This window comes from Scyliorhinus canicula, chromosome 1 (assembly GCF_902713615.1).
Source record: "Scyliorhinus canicula chromosome 1, sScyCan1.1, whole genome shotgun sequence".
In the NCBI taxonomy this organism is placed as follows: Eukaryota; Metazoa; Chordata; class Chondrichthyes; order Carcharhiniformes; family Scyliorhinidae; genus Scyliorhinus; species Scyliorhinus canicula.
The window spans coordinates 70,446,568-70,468,988 of NC_052146.1; the positions used below are offsets into that span (position 1 = coordinate 70,446,568).

The following is a 22,421-nucleotide window of genomic DNA, read 5'->3' on the forward strand; positions in this document are numbered from 1 at the left end:
AATACATCACCCCAAACCCGGACTTCCGGATCTTCCGCTAACCCAAATATCCCCACCTCCGGACTCGAGGCCACCCCCACACCGAGAACCTCGAACATAACATCCAAGAATCCCTGCCAGACCCCCCTCCGTCTTGGACATGTCCGGAACATGTGGACGTGATTCATGGGCTCCCCGTACACTGCCAACACCTGTCTTCCACCCTCACAAAGAACCTGCTCATCCTCCCAATGTCATGTGGGCTCTATGCACCACTTTAAACTGGGTGAGGCTTAATGTGCACAAGACGAGGACACGTTCACCCTCTTGTGAGGCCTCCACCCACATCCCGGCTCGCAGCTCCCCATAATGCCCTCGGGCATTGCGACAATCTTCACATTCTGTCTCCAGGCGCGGTTCTCAAGATCCTCCAATTGCTCCCTTAGCCTTTTCTGACTGCTCAACACCATCCTCATCTCCAGCAAGGCCAGCCAATCGTCATATTCACCGACTCTTCCACCTTCTGGATCGCTGGACCTCTGCTCCACACGCTCAATCGTTGCCCTGAGCGGCTCCACTACCTTGGATAAATCCTCCAAAGTCTCTTTCCTATACTGATGTAATTTATTATTCAAAAACTCCAATAGCTGCTCTGTCAATCACTGGGCGGGCAGCGCTGCCCCCTTGCCCTCCGCTATCTTCACTTGTGGTGCACCACGAAAACACTCCTGCTCCAGCTGCGTTCTCTTGTGGCACGTCTTGTCCGCTGATCCATACCTCAGCCTTACCAAAGGAGTGTTACCTTCCCTGGGCACTCGTACACCTTTTTGTCCTCAAATACCACCCTATTCGGGTGGGGAAGGACCGAAAAAAATCCACCTTGAGTGGGGCCACCAAATGTGCAACCACTCACTTGATGGCCGCCACCAGAAGTCGATGTATCCCAGTTCAAGACACACTAAGAATGCACTGGCAATTTGATCTGCTTTAATTCTTGTTATCACCTACCTTTGAGTTCTAATTAACATATATTTATCCCTAGATGATGCAGAATCTCCTGCTGGAAGAAGGGGGCCTGGTCCAAGTAGAAAGCGTGAACCTCATGGTCGCCACTTACTCCAAATTTCAGCCACAAGCTCCTGACTTCCTGGATATCACCAATCCCAAAGCTGTGTATCCTTCAGTCATACCGCAAAGGTGATAACTACCTGAGGCAGAAAGAGTTTGATCAGCTGATTGGGATTGGAAAGGAATTTTATAGCTATTATTTACCCTAATTGGCCTTGGTTTGTAACTAGTTTTTGTGTCTTTCCAGAGAACTACACAGCTTCTAAGTGAGGAGTGTATGTACAGTATTGTGATGCACAAAATGGCACAATTACAGTACAGACTTGGAGAAGCAGTAGGTCTTTTTCCTGTCTGTCATTTTTTGTGTGTTTTGTGTTCACCTCATACCTACACTAATCTGGCTTGTAATTTGAAACTGAACACTGCATATCAATGTAGTTCCAGATAGCAATGGCAGTAAATTATTTGAATATTGTGGCAGTGACCAAAGACAAGAAACAGTGGGCTGGATTCTCTGCCCCGCCACTTTTCAGCCTCGACCCGCCGGCGGGATTCTCAGTTATGCCGGCCAGTCAATGGGGTTTCCCATTGTGGGGAGCCCCATGCCATCGGGAAACCCCCGGGCGCCGGCAAAATGGAGAATCCCGCCCAGAATATGTGACTGACCTCCAGAGTGATCAATCCCTTAAACACCAGCATTATGGAGCATTGTCACATTTGAGGATAGTAACTCCTGGATGTGAATTGAATGTCCAGCTTCCTAATGAGAAGCTGTACCTTGTGTAATTTTAGTGACTTAAATTGATTTCAGTGTTCAGTGAAGGTACAAATCTTCACACTCCGAGGCAATGTTCCCTCCAAGCCAGTGTTTTACATAATTTTGTTTCCCCGGGACCCACTTTTATCAACTGGCCGACCTTTGCGACCCACGCTGTCTGGCTTTCGCGACACGCCATTTTTGCTTATCGTCAATGCAGCAGGTGTGCTTGGTCCTCACAATCTCACTTGCTTTATTATTAAATGTTGCATTTTGACGAAGAGTCATCCAGACTCGAAATGTTTCCCTTCTCTCCACAAATGCTGCCAGACCTGCTGTGATTATCCAGTATTTTCTGTTTTTGTTTCTGATTCCAGCATCCGCAGTAATTTGCTCTTATTTTTCTATTATGGGCCTTGGCTTTGGGAACCCCCCCCCCAATCCCATGTTTATGCTTTTTAATTTTGCAATATATTAGAAACCTGGGCTCTGATCTAAGGAATAGGAGCAAGAGGAAATTATCCAGCCCCTTGAGCCTGCTCCAACATGGGCAGACAGAGCATCTAATGTCATCTGCCATTAATTGGGCTTGTCTTTGCAGATTTGGTTTTTTAAAAACATTTTAATTGGCTAGTTGCTGAAAGTGGGAGCTGATATTAGCACAGTCAGGGAAGCCAGGCATCTCCAACCTGAGTGATGAGTGTCAGTCTATGTCTCCTTAACTATTCTGATGAATCGAGAACTGTACAGAGAAAGAAAAGAAAATTAATGGATCAATTCAGTCATGGAAAGAGAAATAAAATGAGGGAACGGAAAATTGAACTGAGAGATAACAAAAAGGCAGAAAAGCCTTTTCTGAAAATTTAAAAATTTCCAATAGCAATTAGTGCCTGATGGAGTGAGACTTTCCATTTGTAATAGCTCAGAACGTTGGTTGACAGTAATTAACGATTATCATGTCGTCGTTAAAGGGGTATCATAGAATCCCTACAGTGCAGAAGTAGGCCATCAGGCCCATCCATGTCTACACCGAATTTCTGAAAGAGCACCCCACCATGGCCCATTCCCATCCCTGTAACCCTATAACCCTGCCTAATGTTGAAGACACAATTTAGAATGGCCAATCCACCTAACCTGCACATCTTTGGACTGTGGGAGAAAACTGGAGCACCCGGGCGAAACTTGCCCAGACACTGGGAGAACGTACAAACTCCACACAGACAGTCGCCCGAGGTCAGAATTGAACCTGGGTCCCTGGCACTGAGGCGCAATCGTGGGCTTAAAATGACAAAACTTTTTCTGATTACGTCAGTGTATATACCAAAAAAATACAATTTTCTGACATTTCCTGGCATTTTACTGTTGAGGCAGACAATGAGATTGTTTTTTGCAAAGCTGACGATGGAGTGGCGCATTCGGACAGCAACGTTTGGATATTTCTTTTTAACCCTGCATCACCTCACCTGAATTTGCTGTACAATTTATACCAATAACAGCAAACGCCATTAGCCCCACGATTATTTGGAGAAAAATGCTGGCCCTTCATATTTGTGTACATTTTCTGTGTACAAAACTATCTTTGTGTTTTTTGATAGTATTTGCTATTATAAATTCTAATCTCCACATTTATAATAGAAATAGCATATGTAAACTTGTCATGTTGTAATTATATCCTCTCCCCACTATTACACCCTTGCCTGCTAGTTTTGTATATCTAGAACCCCTTAACAAGGGCAGCACGGTTGCACAGTGGTTAGCATTGCTGCCTACGGCGCTGAGGACCCGGGTTCGAATCCCGGCCCTGGATCACTGTCCGTGTGGAGTTTGCACATTCTCCCCGTGTCTGCGTGGGTTTCACCCCCACAACCCAAAAGATGTGCAGGATAGGTAGATTGGCCACTCTAAATTGCCCCTTAATTGGAAAAAATAATTGGGTAATCTAAATTTATTTTAAAAAAGAAAAGAAAAAGAACCCCTTAACGTGCTGCAGAGAATTTCCTATGTCCTAACCCTAGTTCAGTTATCCATTCTCTCTAACTGTGTTGCACTTGAAGATTTGATTTCACATGTGCAACACCATGTGTGGTAGACTAGCTGTAGAATAAACATACGGGACCATTAAACCATCAGTGAAGGTTGTTATATTGAGATTTGTAACCCTCCCATCCCACTCTCTGTGCACCCATCTTTGATTCAGGTCCAGTTTGGGAGTTGAACATGGGTTTAAAAAATACTCTTCCCCTTTTCCCAATTCCTTTTCTCTGACCCCTAAAACTTGTCCAAGGTCACCAATTATAATGGCTGTAAATCCGAATCAGTCAAAAATGCTCCTCTCAGAAATTCTTCCCATATACGGGTGTGAGTGGCAGGAACCATTTCCTGTACTGGGAGAATTCTGTGTAACGGATAGATTTTTTAGATGCAAGCCACATACTTTTTTTTTGTACGAATAGCCAGAGATAAAATACAGTCTATAGTGAAGTTTATCCTACTGTGACACAGCCACTAAATCTGAGTCAGATTGTGTTTTAGTTAGTATGGGAGGGCCTAGATTCTAACAGGAACCACTTATTGTTGGCTCTCTTAATTTACCAAGAGGGGACAGGGTATCTTAAAATCCACATTAGACACCATGACTAACAGTAATTGTTTTATTGTCCATATTTTCTGTGTTACCTAGATTAGATTAGATGACTATTGTACTTTACTTCAATGCTTGAGATGCTCACTTATTTTGCTGGAAATTAATTATCCAGTTGTCTAGTTTTGTACTTTTTCTTAATATTCTCCTCTCAGATTGGAAAACGCCTTGAGGAACTTTGCTTGCTTGACCACTGGTGATGTCATTGCTATCAATTACAATGAGAAGGTGAGTGAGTAGTCCGTGTTCTTATGGAGAGGGAGATTCAGGTTTTAATTATTTCTCATTGGTGGCTATGTTGCACAAGAGATGACAAATAAATTGTTATAGATTTGATTTTAAGCTGGGTCAAAGTGAAATGATATTTGAAAAAGGAGCTTTTTCTTTCCATTACAGAACAGCATATATTGGGAAAACTATCAAAATTACCCCAAGAGAGTGCATGTGGTATTGATGTGGCATTGCCAGAGTAATCCCTTGGTAACTACTGTACATGATGTGGAAGTATCATGAATTGTGAGGAAGGAAACATTAGACGGCAAAAGTCACAGACAGGCTGGAAAGACAAGTGGCAGATTAAATTTAATACAGTGTGAAAGGATTTATTTTGGTAAGAGGAATAATTGGAGGCAATATAAAGTATACAATTCTAAAGGGGGATGGACCTTTAAGGTATATGTACACAAGTGATTGAAGGTGACAAGGTTGGTTGACAAGGCAGTTAATGAGGCATACAGGATCCTTGGCTTTATAAATAGGACCTTAAATACAAAAACAGTTATAATATATCAGTATAACTTACTGGTTTAACCTCAACTGGAGGCGTGTGCTTAAGTAGGGTGCTCTTTCCAAGAGCTGGTGCAGAATCAATGGGCCGCTTGACCTTCTGCACAGTAAATTCTATGAACTGAAGTATTGTGTCCAGTTCTGGGCACCACACGTTAGGAAGCATGTGAAGGCTTTAGAGAGGGTGCAGGGTTCACAACAATGGCTCCAGTGATGAGGAACTTCAGCTATGTGGTTAGATTGCAGAATCTGGAGCTGTTTTTCTTTGAGAAGACTTGATGGAAGTGTTCAAAAACACATATGGTCTGGACAGAGTAGATGGAGGGAAACTGTTTCCGTTGGCAAGAGGATCAAGAACCAAACTTCACTGATTTTATGTGAATGGCAAAAGAAGCAAAGGCAACATGAGGAAAACCATTTTTATGCAGCGAGTGGTTAGGATTAGGAATGCACTGCCTGGGAGTGTGGTAGAGGCAGGTTCATTGAGGTATTCAGAACAGAACTGGATAATTATCTGAAGAGAAAATTGCAGAGCGATGGGGAAAAGGCCGCGAAACGGGAGGGGTGCGTTGCTCTTCCAGAGAACCAGCATAGATGAGATGTGCTGAATGGTCGCCTGCCTTCAGTGCTGTAACTGTTCTATAACTGCATGTGTAATATAACTACAGTGCTTGCTGCATACCGGTACCTGCCTATTTAAAGCCACAGTAGTTGAGTAACTGAACAGTTGAGATGGCTTTAAACCCAAGTGTATACTGCATTCTAATAACCATATTGGTGTAACCACAGCAAGCGTGAGTAATGATTTTATTGTTACTCACATAAACTGCTTGGGGCAGGGGGGGGGGGGGGGGGGGGGCATGGTATTCCTATAATTCTGTTGTACCCTGCCAGCACTTATAGGACATACCTGCAGTATTTTAGTACCCATGTTACACAGTGTAAGCCCATGGCATTTGAAAGTCATATAGTATTGGTGTGAAGGTATAGTGCTAAATATACGTGTGAATCAAACCCTACTTTTTCCCTGCCTCTGCAACTCCTGCACATTTCGTCTTGGAATCGCATGTGTGTGATGCCTTCCTGGAGATCCATAAGATACAACACACTTTTCCCCTTCAAGCATGAAAACTGTAGCATTCAAAATATAAAGGGCAGGGTACAGATAGGGGAGGTTTGTTGTAATTCTAACTGCAACTGCATTAACTAAAACCCCTCAAACCTGAACATTATTCCCCTGTACCACTGGAAATGTATTAAAACACATTGTGCATTTCAAAGTGCATGCTGAATGTTACAAAATGCAGCTAACTTACGGTGCCATCCTGACCTGTAAATATGAAAACGGGTGTTGAAACGATTGTGTGTTTCAGATCTACGAGCTTCGGGTCATGGAAACAAAACCAGATAAAGCTGTTTCAATCATTGAATGTGATATGAATGTAAGTCTAACCATTTAGCTTGCCGTTTGATGTTCTTGTTATGACTAAATGTGAAATTCTAATGTGTGTCAAAGAGAAGGTGCTCGCCTCATCTGCTGATGTGTAGCCACCCTACCAGGTGATCTATTGAAGGTTTTAACTGTTGCTCAATGTTAACATTCTCAGCAGAGTCAGAAGGTTTGGATTCTATCCCAACTGAAGCACTTGAGTACAGTATCTCATCTGCGACTTTGGTGCAGTACTGAAGAAGTACTGAACTGTTGTAGGTGGTTTCTTTCAATTGAGATGTTAGTTTGAGATTCTGTCTGCCCTCTCGGGTAGACAAAATATCCTGTAGCAAAGTTTTAAGGACAAGGACATACTCCTGGTGTTCTGGCCAATACTTATTCTTCAAATACTATCACCAAAACGGTTTTATAAGTGATTTATCTCAATGCTGGGACCTTGCTACGTGCAAATTGGCTGCCATGTTTTCCCACATAACATCAATTATGCATTTTAAAAGTAATTTGTTGGCTGTGAAGTGCTTGGAACATCCAGACTTGGTGCCACCCTTGTTTTTAACACCTTGGAAATGAAATCTGCAAACCCCTGTCAAAATCCCTTAAGCTTTGGGCATGTCCAGAACATGTGGACATGGTTCGCTGGCCCTCCCGCACACCTTGCACACCAATCTTCTACACCAAAGAACCTGCTCATCCGGGCCACTGTCATGTGAGCCTAGTGGCAAGGATTATTATTATGCTGCACGGTGGCGCAGTGGGTTAGCACTGGGGCCTCATGGCGCGAAGGTCCCAGGTTTGATCCCGACTCTGGGTCACTGTCCGTGTGGAGTTTGCACATTCTCCTCGTGATTGTGTGGATTTCGCCTTCACAACCCAAAATGTGCAAGCTAGGTGGATTGGCCACGCTAAATTGCCCCTTAATTGGCAAAAATGAATTGGGTACTCTAAATTTTAAAAAAAAATTATGCTGCAAATTTGTTAGTCCTTCGTGAAAGCTTTCCACAACATTAATTAGAAGGATGTACAAATGTGTATCTTCTGCGTTTGTTGTTTCCTTTTGTCTGACGTCCGAGAAGTCATCACTATTCATATTTCTTTCTGTTTAATGCACAGGTAGATTTTGATGCTCCCTTGGGGTATAAAGAACCCGAGAGACATTACCAGCCTGAAGACACCTCGGTATGAAAATATTGTAACCAAGTATTTTTAGTTATTTAGGTTTAGATGATAACACAGAGAAGGTTTGCAGTCAGATATGGAACATGCATAGAATATAGGAGCAGGAGGAGGCCATTCAGCCCTTCGAGCCTGCTCCACCATTCATTATGATCATGATTGATCATGTCAAATTCAATAACCTGACCTCCACTACCCCGATCCCTTTAGCCCCAAGAGCTATATATACACAACGTTTTGGCTTCAACTACATGTTGTGGTACTGAATTCCACATATTTACCACTCTCTAGGTTTAAAAAATTCTCCTTACCCAGTCCGAATAGATTTGCCCCTTATCCTCAAACTATCATCCCACCATCCGGAACATTCTTTCTGAATCTACCTGTCTGATCCTGTTGTTAGAATTTTATAAGTTTGCACGAGATCCCCTCACTCTTCTAAACTCCAATGAATAGAACCCTAGCCAACTTAGCCCTGACACCTGTTGTCATGAAATGCTTTGAGCGGCTAGTCATGAGACGGATCAACACCAGCCTCCCAGATGGTCTCGATCCACTGCACTTCGCCTACTGCGGCAACCGATCCACAGCAGATGCCATCTCTCTGGCCCTACAATCAACTCTCGAACATCTCGACAACAAGGACACCCATGTCAGACTGCTGTTCATAGACTACAGCTCCGCCTTCTACACCATTATCCCAACAAGACTAATAACCAAACTTTGCAATCTTGAACTTGACCCCTCCCTGTGCAGCTGGATCTTTGACTTCCTTACCAACAGACCACAAATTGCTAATACATCCTTCCTCAGAACATCTACCTCCTCCAGCCTACCCACCTGCATCACACTCTTATCCTCAAAAACATGGCCCCTCTCCTTGGTGAACACTGAAGAAAAGTATTCATTCTCCTATTCTGACTCCATGCACAAGTTCCCACTACTGTCCTTGACCGGCCCTAACCTCACCCTGGTCATTCTTTTATTTCTCACATAAGAGTAAAAAGCCTTGGGGTTTTCCTTGATCCGACCCTCCAAGGACTTCTCATGCCCCCGCCTAGCTCTCCTAAGCCTGTTTTTTTTTTTTAGCTCATTCCTTGCTACCTTGTAACCCTCAAGCGACCCAACTGAACCTTGTTTTGTCATCCTTACATATGCTTCCTTTTTCCTCTTGACAAGACATTCAACCTCTTTTGTGAACCATGGTTCCCTCACACGGCCATTTCCTCCCTGCCTGACAGGGATACCTATCAAGGACACGCGGTATTTGTCCCTTGAACAAGCTCCACTTTTCATTTGTGCGTTTCACTGACAGTTTCTGTTCCCATCTTATGCTCCCTAATTCTTGCCTAATCGCATCATAGTTACCCCTCCCCCATTTATAAACCTTGCCCTGCCGTATGGCCCTATCCCCCTCCATTGCAATAGTGAAAGACACCGAATTGTGGTCACTATCTCCAAAGTATTCTCCCACAAACAAATCTAACACGTGGCCCGGTTCATTACCCAGTACCAAATCCAATGTGCCCCCCCCCCCCACTCTTGTCGGCCTATCCACAGATTGTGTCAGGAAACCCTCCTGCACACACTGTACAAAAACCGCCCCATCCAAACTGTTCTACCTATAGAGGTTCCAATCAATATTTGGAAAGTTAAAGTCACCCATGACAACTACCCTGAGATCTCCACACCTATCCATAATTGCAATTTCTTCCTCCACATCTCTTACTATTTGGGGGCCTATAGAAAACTCCTAACAACATGACCGCTCCTTCCTATTTCTAACTTCGGCCCATATTACCTCAGTAGGCAGATCCCCTTCGAACTCTTTCTGCAGCCGTTAAACTATCCTTGATTAACAATGCTACTCCTCCACCTCTTTTACACCTTCCCTACTCTTACTGAAACATGAGGAGCTGGAGATGGGTGCACTTCCCACAGGGGATATCAGCAGGGACACTGACGGTGTCCCTCACCTCAAATATTCTGCAGGAGGAACATTGCACTGCCTTCCCTGCCATCCCCTCTAGATAAAATAAGAAAAAGAAAGAAAGAGCTTACCTGATATTCACTCTACCCCTTAGGTTAGAGGAGGTGGAGGGGTGGGGGACACTACAAGTGTAGTGTCTAGGGTTTAGGAACCGCCCAACTTAAATACAGGTAAAAAGAAAGCATTTAACCAGCAACCACTGAGCCCCGCACGAGAACAGCAATCAGCTGTTATGGGCCCGCGCAAACAATTTAAATCTTTACTACTTACCCAGCAGTCACTCTGTCCTCACTCCGACCGGATTCAGCTGGAAACTCCCAACGGTAAGTTTTTTTAAAAAAAAATTGACTCCCCTTCTCAGCAAGCACGCACTCAGCAACCACTGCGTCTCACACGAGAACACCTCGGGGGAAAAAAACTACTTACCAGTCACCAGCCAATCACTTACCTGCAGGCTGTGATATCACGGTTCAACTTCTTTCTACTTCTACCTGCCCTCGAGTCTCCCTCTTGATCTTTACTCGGCTGGGATCCTTACAGTGATTGTTATTTTTGGTTAGACGAGGAGGTAGGGAGGGAAACACTGAAGAAATGTTTGGGGTTTAACTGTCACTTGACAACAGCTCCTCCACAAACCACCATCTGGATACAGTGACGCAATCCACTGATGCAAATTTTCCCCGCAACAGCCAATCAGCAGCTCCGCTCTGCTGCCCTCTGCTGGATGCTTGGCTTCACTTGAACATGGAGGGTGTCTTGCTCAGGTACATGTTCTGGATACAGTGACCGCAATGCACTGATGCAAATTTTCCCCGCAACAGCCAATCAGAAGCTCTGCTCTGCTGCCCTCTGCTGGAGGGCACCAAAAAGCTTTTGAGTCTTTTTATTGCAATCTAAAAAGAAAAAGGGCAGGTTGGTGCAGATAGGTTGTAATCAAGAAATGCTAAACTGCCAAACCTGCTTCGATATCTTGTCCAAAATCTTGCTGCTTCTCGCTGATCCTGTTATTGTCCTCTTGCTCTGAGACTTCAAATGATAATTTAGATCCTTATTCAGTTGTAATTTTTGATCTGGCCTGAAGATGCATGGCACTCCAATGGCACAAAGTGACCAACTTTATTGGTGAATTTGTTCTTCCTACTGTTTTTGTTACTGTAACAAAATGAGTGACCATCTGGTTCTTGTTACTTAACCTAAGTTAATGTCCATCCTCACTTCACTTTAGTAATTACAAAACATTTTCTAGAATTGATAGAAACCATTACCTTGGCATTAAGGAGATGGGTGGAATTGAGCCCTACACTTGTATTTCTCATTTATTATTTTCTTGTGTTATTTTGATTCTTCAGTGTAACTGAACGTTAGTTGACCGAATTAACAATGTGTTTTATTTTGCCTTTATTTTGCAACCCCTGTTTGGAAGTCCTTCAAACAGTTTTTAAAGTTTGATCACTAAAGTATTCAGTGATTTAGAAGTGTTATGGAAATTACACCCCAACTGAGTATTAATTTGTTTTAAAGTATGATATAAAATTCATTTTCTTCAAGGTCACCTCACAACAGACTTTTCAGCAGTAACTTTCAAGTCAAGTCTATTTCAACTTTTTCATACTTGCTCTCTGATGTTTTACGTGGATTATCTTTGTTTTGTTTCTAGGATGTTGAGACTGAACACACTGCTTTTGTGCCAATTGACTTAGGGTTCAGGGTAAGTCGAAAAACAACTCATTATGCCCTGTAATAGGATGCCTGGAATTCAGTTTTGGTTAGAGTCCATTTTATTAAATTGGCTATCTTCCCTATTTACAGTCTCTATGCAAACTGCTTTCAATCTTGTCAATATGCTCTATTATAACCTCTTCATCCTGGATTATATTGGATTTAGGACATAGAGCTCTAATGGATGAGTCCCAACTCTCCACATTTGCAAGATTGTCCATCCTTAGCTGGAGATTGGACAAGTATTTTCAACCTACCCAGGCAAAGGAATGGCAGAAACTATTTGGGAAATGCTTTTGAGTCTCAGATTATCTTGTGTCCCCATTGAGTATCGCATCCAATCTTTGAAAGTAATCTATGAACCCTTGTTCAAAGCTGAAAATATGAAATAAATTTTCTAACCAGTAATTGACAGTCAGCATTGTTGTATATTTGGAAGGGAGGTGGATATCTGTTTCTGTGTCAATAAAAATAATTTAAATCCTAATTCTTCAGAACTAACCAAATGCCTTTGAATTGGCTTTCAAATACAAATAGCATTTCTGTACTTGTTGCAGTACCAACAATTGTGGTTCTTTTAATATGGTTTCCTTCTTACTTTTAAGATTTGACAACTGCCTCATGAGATTCTCCAACTTCTTACTATCAAACAAAACTATCTTGTTTGCCAGAGCAAAGTTACCAAGACATCTGAGATTGTTAACACTTTGTACCTCAATTCAAAAGAACTGCAAAAAACGAACCCAAACTCCCTTCCATTTACCAAACAGCCATAAATTTATTGGTTAAATCTAGCCAGTGACGACCACCCTGTAAAGCATAAGTGACCAGGACTTGAGAATGGTCTTCCATTCAGTGAAAAAAACAATCTTTGCACAAACTCATGTTTTGCCTTCAGCACTTCGCCTCTAGCTGAACTGTTTCCTGAGGCTGGCTGCCCCTCTCTCTTTTGTTGTTGCTTCTTCAACACCCAATCTGTGATTAGCCTGCTTCCTGCCTCACAGCACTCTGGCTACTAAATGTATCAATTGCAAAGAACACCCTCCTTTTTCTTGCTTGCTGCCCAGACATGGTTTATAAAATACATAGCAGTTTGATTTTACGTGTGCAAAAACAATATGTTCATTTTAATAGCATCCCTACCATTGTGTGACATTGAGTATGGAACCATGCAGCCTTGGCAATATTTATGTCAGTGGAGTTCAAAGAGAAATTCCACAAATGGTTGGAGTCTAATCTCATTTAAACCTGGGTCTCACCCCACACAACCCAAAAATATGCAGGGTGGGTGGATTGGCCATTCTAAATTGTCCCTTCTTGGAATTTTTTTTTTAAATTTAAAAATAAAATAAATAATCACTTGCAAAGGAAAATCAATGTAGTTGGTCAGACAATAGTTATCACAGCTCCGGGATGTCACTGGAAGGTAACATGGGATGTGTTCTTAGTCCAATCATCTTCAGCAATGACTGTCCCTCCATCAGAAGACCATGGCAGACCGTTACACTGACAATTTCACAGTGTTCAAGTCCTCCAACAATGTCAGCTTACAGCAGAACTTGGTTAACTTCCAGACCTGGGCTGACAGGTGATAGGTAATGTCTCGAACAAGAGAAAGCCCATCGCCATCATCTAGTCCCCAACGTCAACATCCTGGGGATCACCATTGAGCATGACAAACTGGAATAGTTACATCAATACAGTGGCTACAAGAGTAGAGTGGAGATTACGTCTTTAAGAAGCCCAAATCAGGAGTATGATGGAATAATTACCACTCTCTAGGTTTGCAGGCAGTCGTTCATCAATGAAAGATTAAATATCTCTGCCTAAAACCAATGTTGGAGTACCATCATCACAAGCTCCAATGATTCAAGGAGCAGGCCCGTCACCACATTGTCAGGACCCGTAGGGAATAAAAGAGGAATACAATTTTCCCAGTTTTTATCGTAACCAGAAGAAAAAAATAACCTCATGGGCTCTCAAACAAGTTAGTAATAACGTTGGCCACTGTCTGTGTGGAGTCTGCACGTTCTCCCTGTGTCTGTGTGGGTTTCCTGTGGGTGCTCCGTTTTTTTCCCACAAGTCCCGAAAGACATGCTTGTTAGGTGAATTGGACTTTCCGAATTCTCTCTTGGTGTACCCGAACAGGCATGGAGTATGACGACTAGGGGATTTTCACAGTAACTTCATTGCAGTTAATGTAAGCCTACTTGTGACAATAAAAAAATTATATTATAAAACAATAAATCTGGCAAGTTGCATTAGTATAAATGATGGCTGGTTGGTAGATTCATTTTTCACATTGCATTTTGAAATGACAGCTGCCAAAACATCAGACCAAAATACAGAGCTTTCCTCTCATCCACATCATATAGTCTGATAACGTCCTCTTAACCGTGCCTTATTCCCACGCTTATGAATTAGAAATTCACAGGAGATCAATTCCATGAGTATTCCCAAGGTTTATGTATTCCATTATCTATGACTAAGATGGTCACGCATTAACTTCCCGTACCAGCCTCCCCGGACAGACGCCGGAATGTGGCGACTAGGGGCTTTTCACAGTAACTTAATTGAAGCCTACTCGTGACAATAAGCGATTTTCATTTCATTTCCATTTTCAACTTGGGTGGATACGTGGGCTTGAGTAGGGTGATCATTGCTCGGCACAACATTGAGGGCTGAAGGGCCTGTTCTGTGCTGTACTGTTCTAATTCTAATTCTAACTTGGTTTGTTGTGTTTTCAGGCATTTACAGGTGCTGGAAATCGGTTAGATGGGAAGAAGAAAGGAGTAGATCCCAGTCCAGCGCAAATCAACCCAGAAGATATTAAAAGGTTAGTGTCAGACTGTTACAAAGTCTCAAAGAAGTACTGTCTGTTATCACTAATGATGTTTATCAAGTAACTGACTAATGTACTGTATTTCAGTGCTTCAGCAATCTTGGGTGTTTGTGATGAATATCCTAAGGCCAATGTGGTCTCTGTTTTGAGCCCTCATGGTTCTAAAGGAGCCTATTTATCAGAGCATTTATCTTTTCTAAAATTCATTTATGGGTTGTGGGTGTCGCTGGTTAGGCCAGCATTTATTGCCCATCTGTTGTTGCTCTACAGAAGGTGGCGAAGAGTTGCCTCTTTGAACCGCTGGCAAATTCTTGAAAAATAGGCACACCCACTGTGTAGGAGAGGGAGTTCCAGGATGTTGCCGACAGTGAAGGAACGGCGATGTATTTCCAAGTCAGGGTGATGAGTGACTTGGAGGGGAACCTCCAGGTGGTGGGTTCCCAGGTGTCCGCATGCCCTTGCCATCTAGATGGTAGTTGGCGTGGCTCATTATTTGAGGTGTTGCGAATGGTGCGTAACATTGTGCAGTCTTCCGCAAATATCCCCACTTCTGACCTTATGATGGAATGGAGGTCATTGATGAAGCAGCTGAAGATGGTTAGCCTAAGACACTACCCTGAGGGACTCCTGCAGTGAGGTCCTGGAGCTGCGATGATTGACGTCCAACCACACAACCATCTTCCATTCTGCTAGGCATGACTCCAACCAGCAGAGAGTTCTCCCCCTGAATCCCATTGACTCCAGTTGAGCTAGGGCTCCTTGATGCCATACTTGGTCATACTGTATTGATGTCAAGGGCAATAACTCTCGCCTCAGGCATTCAACACTTTTGTCCATGTTTGAATTAAGGCTGTAATGAGATCAGGAGCTGAGTGATCCTGGTGAAACCCAAACTCGGCATCCGTGAGCAGGTTATTGCTGAGTAAGTGCTGTTTAATAGCGCTGTTGATGACTCCTTCCATCACTTTGCTGATGATGGAGAGAAGACTGATAGGGTTGTAATTGGCAGGATTGGATTTGTCCTGTTTCTTGTGTACAGCACAAATCTGGGCAATTTTCCACATTGCCGGGTAGATGCCAGTTGTAGCTGTACTGGAACAGCTTGGCTAGAGGTGCGGCAAGTTTTGGAGCACAGGTTTTCAGTACTATTGCTGGAATATTGTCAGGGCCCATAGCCTTTGCAGTATCCAGTGTATTTAGTCATTTATTTTTTCAAAATTTGGAGTACCCAATTATCTTTCCAATTTAGCGTGGCCAATTCACCTAACGTGCACATCTTTTTGGGTTGTGGGAATGCGACCCATGCAGTCACGGGGTGAATGTGCAATCTCCACACGGATGGTGACCAGGATTGAACCCGGGTCCTTGGGAGCTGTCTGACAGCAGTGCTAACCACTGTGCCTCCTTGCTGCCCCACTGAAAGCTGCTTAAGATTAGGAAATTGGAAGTAATGAAATCTATCAGCATTTTATTTTGCTGTATTTTATTTCAACATTACCTGCATTACAATGCAAATTTTGAAATACTTACAGTTGTGGTCGTGAATTCCTGATTCATGAATGTATGTAGAAAAAAAGAAACTTGCATTTACATAGCACCTTTCATGACCTTGGGATGTAGTAAAGCATTCACTTTCAGTGAGTTACTTTCGAAGTATAGTTATGATTGTGGGGAATGAAACATCCAATTTGTGTACAGCAAGGTCCCGCAAACAAGTTACCAATCAACTTATTGTTAATTATATATCCATTTGAGTGGGAGGGCATTAATTGTGGTTTCACCTGGGTGTATAAAGAGACATGGACTGTAACTTTTACTCTGTAAATGAATATTAAGCTGAGTAACGATCAGCTTCAGCATCATATTTCACCAACTGACTTTCTAGAACTGCTATTAATTTCATAAATGGCTGGAACACAAGAAAGCTCCGTTGTTCAAATGTGGCATGGATCCTTTTACATTTACCTGAGAGGGAAAATAGGACCTAATTATAACACCTTCCAACAATGCAGCACTCCTCCAGTACCTCACTAAAGTGTCAGTCAGAATTATGTTCTCAAGTCTCTGGAATGGGCTTGACCCTGTGACGATTTGACAGATGTGAGAATATTACCATTGGGCCGAGACTGTATTTTGGATATTTGTGTTTAAACAGTGACAATGTTTAGAGGACAATACAAATTTACCAAGTATCTGAAAAAAGCTTAAGACTAACATATGTTCATAATTCCTGGACAGTATCAGTTAACAATAACTGCACACTAACGTTTTTACCATTATCACACAGAGGAATCCCAAACTATGAGTTCAAAATTGGAAAAATCACCTTTATCAGGAATTCACGACCACAGCCCAAACGAATAGAAGAGGTGAGTGAATAATAGAAGGAGTAAATGTGTTTCAAATGTTCAAAGGTGGGGCTGGTTAGCACAGGGCTAAAGAGCTGGCTTTTAAAGCAGACCAAGGCAGGCCAACAGCACAGTTCAATTCCCGTACCAGCCTCCCCGAACAGGCGCCGGAATGGGCGACTAGGGGCTTTTCACAGTAACTTCATTTGAAGCCTACTTGTGACAATAAGCGATTTTCATTTCATTTCATGTTAACTTGAAAAAAAGAGGCTGAGAACATTGATGTGAAGTAATTACACAATGAAGCAGGTTTTACGCAGTTGCATACCTGGTGCCAACCATGCTGTTCTCCATGTTAATCTGACATGGGTTTGAAATGCAAGTTCATGAAATAGAAAAATGAAATTTTATTCCAACCAGTAGCTTGCAAGCTTGTAATGTGGTTCGGCATCAGTAGATTTGAATTGCATGTATTAGATTTAAATTTGCATTTGTAGGGATAAGTTTCACCTTGGTCAATCATCATTTATTTCATAAATGTTGTGCTCAGGCTGAGAAATGGAACTAAGGCATCAAATATCTACATAAGTAGTCCAGGGCCAGTTGTTAATACATCACCATGACTATATCAGGTGCACCCAAGGATAAAAAGGGAAGCAAGGGGAGGGGGGGGGGGGGGGGGGGGGGGGGGGGGGGGGGGAGGAATTGCAGGGGCACTGACCATAATCCTCTAATTCACTTTGGATATGGGGGTGATGCCGGAGGATTGAGGATTATAAATGTCACACCCTTACTCAAAAGAGGGTGTCATGATAAACCCAGTAGCTGCAGGCCAGTCTGTTTAACCTCAGTGGTAGTAAAGCTTTTCAAAACAATCTGGGGAAAGATTAGCAACCAGTTTGACAAATGTAGATCAATTATGAAAAAACAGCTTGGATTTGTTGAGAAGCGTTTTTTGATCAGCTAACAAGAAGGGCTTGATAATGGTATTGTGGTTGATGTTATTGATGTGTGTGAGCTTCCAAAATGTATTTGATAAAGCAAACAGGCTAATCAGCAAAGTGAAAGAAGAAACAAAGACTTATTTTCATATAGAGCTTTACATGATCACTGGACATCTCAAAGTGCTTTCCGGTAATGGCACGTGAAAACAGGTTGCACAAAAAGAGCTCCTGCCAGGATCCAGGTATTTTAATCCTTTTTGCCCAGTTTTTTTCAGCAGACTTTGGGTTCTAACTCAGTAGTTTGGTGTGGAGAACGGAAAGGTTTTTGAGGAATGTCAATAGCCTCTGCGAAAAAGGCCACAGGAAAGAAACCCCCAGCTGGTAGGCCGAAAAGGAATCTGGGGGAGAAAAGATTGCAGAGGCAGCCGCACCCTTTAGATTAGAAACACTGGCTGGGGTGATGGCACAGGAATTGGAGAAGTTTGGCAGGCAGCTGGATGGCCAATTTGAGTGATAATGGAAGGAGATTAGTCATTTAAAGCCATCATTGAGGAGACATTAGGCCTGATAGGGGAGCAGCTGGGCAAGACTGCCAAAGCTGTGAAGGAGCAAAGGGATACGCTAAAGGATGCGAAAGAGGCCTTGTCGAGGCACGGATAATCAGATAGGAATAAGGGCCTTAATGCCAAAGTGGATGATCTGGAGGACCGGCCTCGAGGGATCATTCTTTTGATACGCCAAAACAATCTGAGGCCTTCATGAAGGACGGAGGGCTGGTAGAATTTTTTTTTTGTTTGTGCAAGTTGGGTTGGCGTGTCTGTAAATATTGCAATATAATGTGTTATATTTAGCTCGTTTTTTTTTCTTGGAGGAAGTTGGGAATTTTTATTTTCCTGGGCACTAGGATCATGGGGGATGGTACAGCGGAGGAATTATATGGTAATTGGAGGGAATGAGAAGTATGGTGGGGATGCTGGGATTGGGACAAGGATATATGTGCCTGGGTAATGGGGTTGTGGGCCTTTGTTTTGGTTGTTTTTGGGTGGGACCTTGGGGACACCTTGCTAGCACTCAGAAAGCAGCTAGTGACTGGTGTGGTGGGAGGGATTGCGACTTTTTGGGCTAGTTTGGCAAGGCTCTGAGTCTCTGGGAGGGGGTCAGTTGATGTGGCATGTAGGATGTTGGTTGGGGGGGGTAGTGGTGGAAGGGTAGGGAGCATGACGGAAATTTTAGATGGGCCTGGGGCTGGTGATGAAGGTATGGTCCATCAGGGCTGACTCGAGGGTGGGGTGGGGGGTGTGTGAGAGGCCCCTGACAAGGTTAGTCACCTGGAACGTGTGCGGCCTGGGGGGACTGGTAAAGAGGGCGTGGTTGTTTACTCATTTAAAGAGTCTGGGAGCCACAGTGGTGTCTTTGCAAGTGATTCACATGTGGGAACGGGATTGGATTAGGCTCTGGAAAGCCTGGGTGAGCCAGGTATTTCATCTGAGCTTCGATAGCAGGGTGCGTGGGGTGGCGATTCTAATTAATATGAGTTTTTGGTTCCGGGCGAAGAGGGTTATAGCTGATCAAGATATCATAGAATTTGCAGTGCAGAAGGAGGCCATTCGGCCCATCGAGTCTGCACCGGCTCTTGGAAAGAGCACCCTACCCAAGGTCAACATCTCCACCGTATCCCCATAACCCAGTAACCCCACCCAACACTAAAGGCAATTTTGGACACTAAGGGCAATTTATCATGGCCAATCCACCTAACTTGCACATCTTTGGACTGTGGGAGGAAACCCACGCACACACGGGGAGGATGTGCAGACTCCACACAGACAGTGATCCAAGCCGGAATCGAACCTGGGACCCTGGAGCTATGAAGCAATTGTGCTATCCACAAGGCTACCGTGATGGATGGTACGTGATGGTAGGAGGGGTATTAGAGTGGAATCAGGTGGTTCTAGTGAATGTGTATGCCCCAAATTGGGACGATTTATCGTTTAGGAAACGGTTGCTGGCTACGATGCCAGATTTGGACAGCCACCAATTGATTTATGGAGTGGGGTGATATGAACTGTGTGTTGGACCTGAAAGTAGATCGCTGTAGGCCAAAATTGCTTGTCCCGGCTGGCTTGGCAAAGGTATTGTCTGCGTTTATGGAGGAGACGGGGCAGTTCCTTGGCGGCTTGTGCAACCTGGGGAGAAGGAGTTCTCGTTTTTTTTCCTTTGGTACACAAGGTGTATTCATAGAATCATAACATTTATAGTGCAGAAGGAGGCCATTCGGCCCATTGAGTCTGCACCGGCTCTTGGAAAGAGCACCTTACTTAAGCCCATGCATCCACCCTATCCCCATAACCCTACTGAATATTTTTGGACACTGCGGCAATTTATCATGGCCAATTCACCTACCTGCACATCTTTGGACTGTGGGAGGAAACCGATGCACCCGGAGGAAATCCACGCAGACACAGGGAGAACGTGCAGACTCCGCACAGACAGTGACCCGAGCCGGGAATCGAACCAGGGACCCTGGAGCTGTGAAGCAACTGTGCTAACCACTATGCTACTGTGCTGCCAGCTGAGTTTCTTTTGCAGACAGCCAACATGGGCAAGACCTGCTGAATGGCCTGCATCTTTGCTGTAATCATTCTAGCAATATGGCCAGATGGGAAATAAAGTTCCCTTTCATTGTGGCCTGCCTGATCTCTCTACCTGCCCCCGCAGTCCACCTCTATTATAACCGGAAATGCAAGGGTAAATGTTAGGCTTCCGATTTTTGCAATTTGTAACCAAGTGGGTGGGGGGTTAAATTTATCCTTCTTGTTTTTACAAAGAACAGCTTAATATCCAATGCACCAGTTAAAATGTAATATCACCAAACTACATGTAAAAATGACACAGATGAAAAAAAACAACTGGTCCATCAAGCCTGCATCAACACTCTGTTGTCGCCTCTTGTTAGTCTGGGGAAACTCTCTTTCTAATGATTTAATTTGCAAATGAAAACCATGTCAGATTAGCATATAGGCATCAAATAAATCAAAAAATTGACTTGTTCAGATTTTGACGGTGTTTCTACAGAATAATAATCTTTATTAGTGTCCCAAGTAGGTTTACATTAACACTGCAATGAAGTTACTGTGAAAATCCCCTAGTCGCCACATTCCTGTGCCTGTTTGGGTACAGAGGAAGAATTCAGAATGTGCAACACGCACGTCTTTCGGGACTTGTGGGAGGAAACCGTAGCACCCAGAGGGAACCCACGCAGACACGGGGAGAATGTGCAGACTCTGCACAGTGACCCAGGCCGGGAATTTAACCCGGGTCCCTGGGGCTGTGAAGCAACACTGCTAACCACTGTGCTACCATGCTGCCCAGGTATTTATTGTGGTTGCTGACAACATTTAAGAATCATGCTTTTCTTTATTCTTTAATGGATGTAGGCATCACTGGCTAGGCCAGAATTTGTTGCCCATCCCTAATTGCTCACCACTGTTCTACTGTGCATTCTACTGTTCCCCTGCATTTGAGCTACTTTATAAAGGAAAAATAAGTTTTAACCTCTATTGTGAATTCACTGTTTGTTCATATTTCATAAGTTTTGAGTTTGTATTTAAATTTGTGAAACTAGATATTTCAGCAGTTGACATAATTGTTCTTTCTGTCTTCAGCTACACTGTTGCTCGGTTTGTGTTGGAATATTCAGAGTTGACACTCCAACCCAATAATCTTTCCAGTGCAATGTGCATTTCACTAGATTTATAAAATTCTCTGTTCTTACTGTCGGGCAGCGTCGCGTTTGTACCCTAATGCTATTTTCTGTTGGTGTAGGATACCGGAGCCAATCGGTTTATTGCATTCTCCGGAGAAGGACAGTCTTTACGCAAGAAAGGAAGGAAACCTTAAAACACCTGATGGGAGGAGAAGAGCCTTTTCCATTTGGGGGAGGTGAAAGGGACCGGTTCACTCATCTCTTTAGGAAGGCCTTTATGGTTCTCAAAAGGAATTCTTTGCATCGTCTCTCTCATTGACTGGATTTCTCTGTAGTGTTCATGGTGGCTTTGCATGAACAAGTGATTTCAACTGAAGTGACTGGTTTTAAGAGTGAAATTCAAGACTGCAAGTCAAATGAAAACCATTACTGAGAACTATTTGGTGTGATTACAGATGTGACCTCTGATCTGTATATATGACTTTAGTAAATGAATTTTCTGACATTTTGGGCTTGCACTTCTTTCTAAGATTGATTTGCTGCAAAAAAGAACAATCCCATGAAGCCAGCGTGTCATCAATTATATGATGTGATTAGTACACAGTTAAATTATGGCAATGTATGGATGTATATCATGGGTTATTATTCCTTGTTGATTAATGTCCAGTTGTAACTCAATAAGCACAATCATACTATAAATTGAAATCTAAATCTAATCTTGGGCAGAAACCCTGAAAAATGGATAGTAAAACTTCCCAAACACTGGTTTCCAGATGATGGCTTGGGGTCAGGGGTAGTGAAGCTCCAACACTCTGACATTTGAGTCTGTATTCGTCATTTAATTTCTTCTGGTCGTATTACAGACAAGGTTTCAGAGGATGTTGTGCAGCTCTGAGAAGAAACCCGACTGGCTGATAATTTAAATTGCGCCAATTATTGTCATTTGATTGAAATTCCTTTTGACTATCAACCTTGCGTGCAGTTGAGTGTGAGGAATTAGGAATTCAAAATGCTGTTTAAC

The 22,421-nt window shown here is 43.2% G+C and overlaps 1 protein-coding gene across 2 annotated transcripts in view; it reads left to right on the top strand.

Annotated features, from left to right (window-relative positions):
• Window positions 1-21,905, top strand: part of ufd1l (ubiquitin recognition factor in ER associated degradation 1) — a 42,335-nt gene extending 20,430 nt beyond the window's left edge. For both annotated transcript variants that reach the window (XM_038792984.1, XM_038792981.1), the window contains exons 5-12: window positions 1,022-1,152; window positions 4,601-4,673; window positions 6,605-6,673; window positions 7,792-7,857; window positions 11,502-11,552; window positions 14,311-14,399; window positions 16,693-16,774; window positions 21,520-21,905. In XM_038792984.1, the coding sequence (XP_038648912.1) occupies window positions 1,022-1,152; window positions 4,601-4,673; window positions 6,605-6,673; window positions 7,792-7,857; window positions 11,502-11,552; window positions 14,311-14,399; window positions 16,693-16,774; window positions 21,520-21,594 (636 nt within the window). In that variant the 3' untranslated portion in view covers window positions 21,595-21,905. The remainder of the gene's footprint in view (window positions 1-1,021; window positions 1,153-4,600; window positions 4,674-6,604; window positions 6,674-7,791; window positions 7,858-11,501; window positions 11,553-14,310; window positions 14,400-16,692; window positions 16,775-21,519) is intronic.
• Window positions 21,906-22,421: the final 516 nt, after the last annotated feature.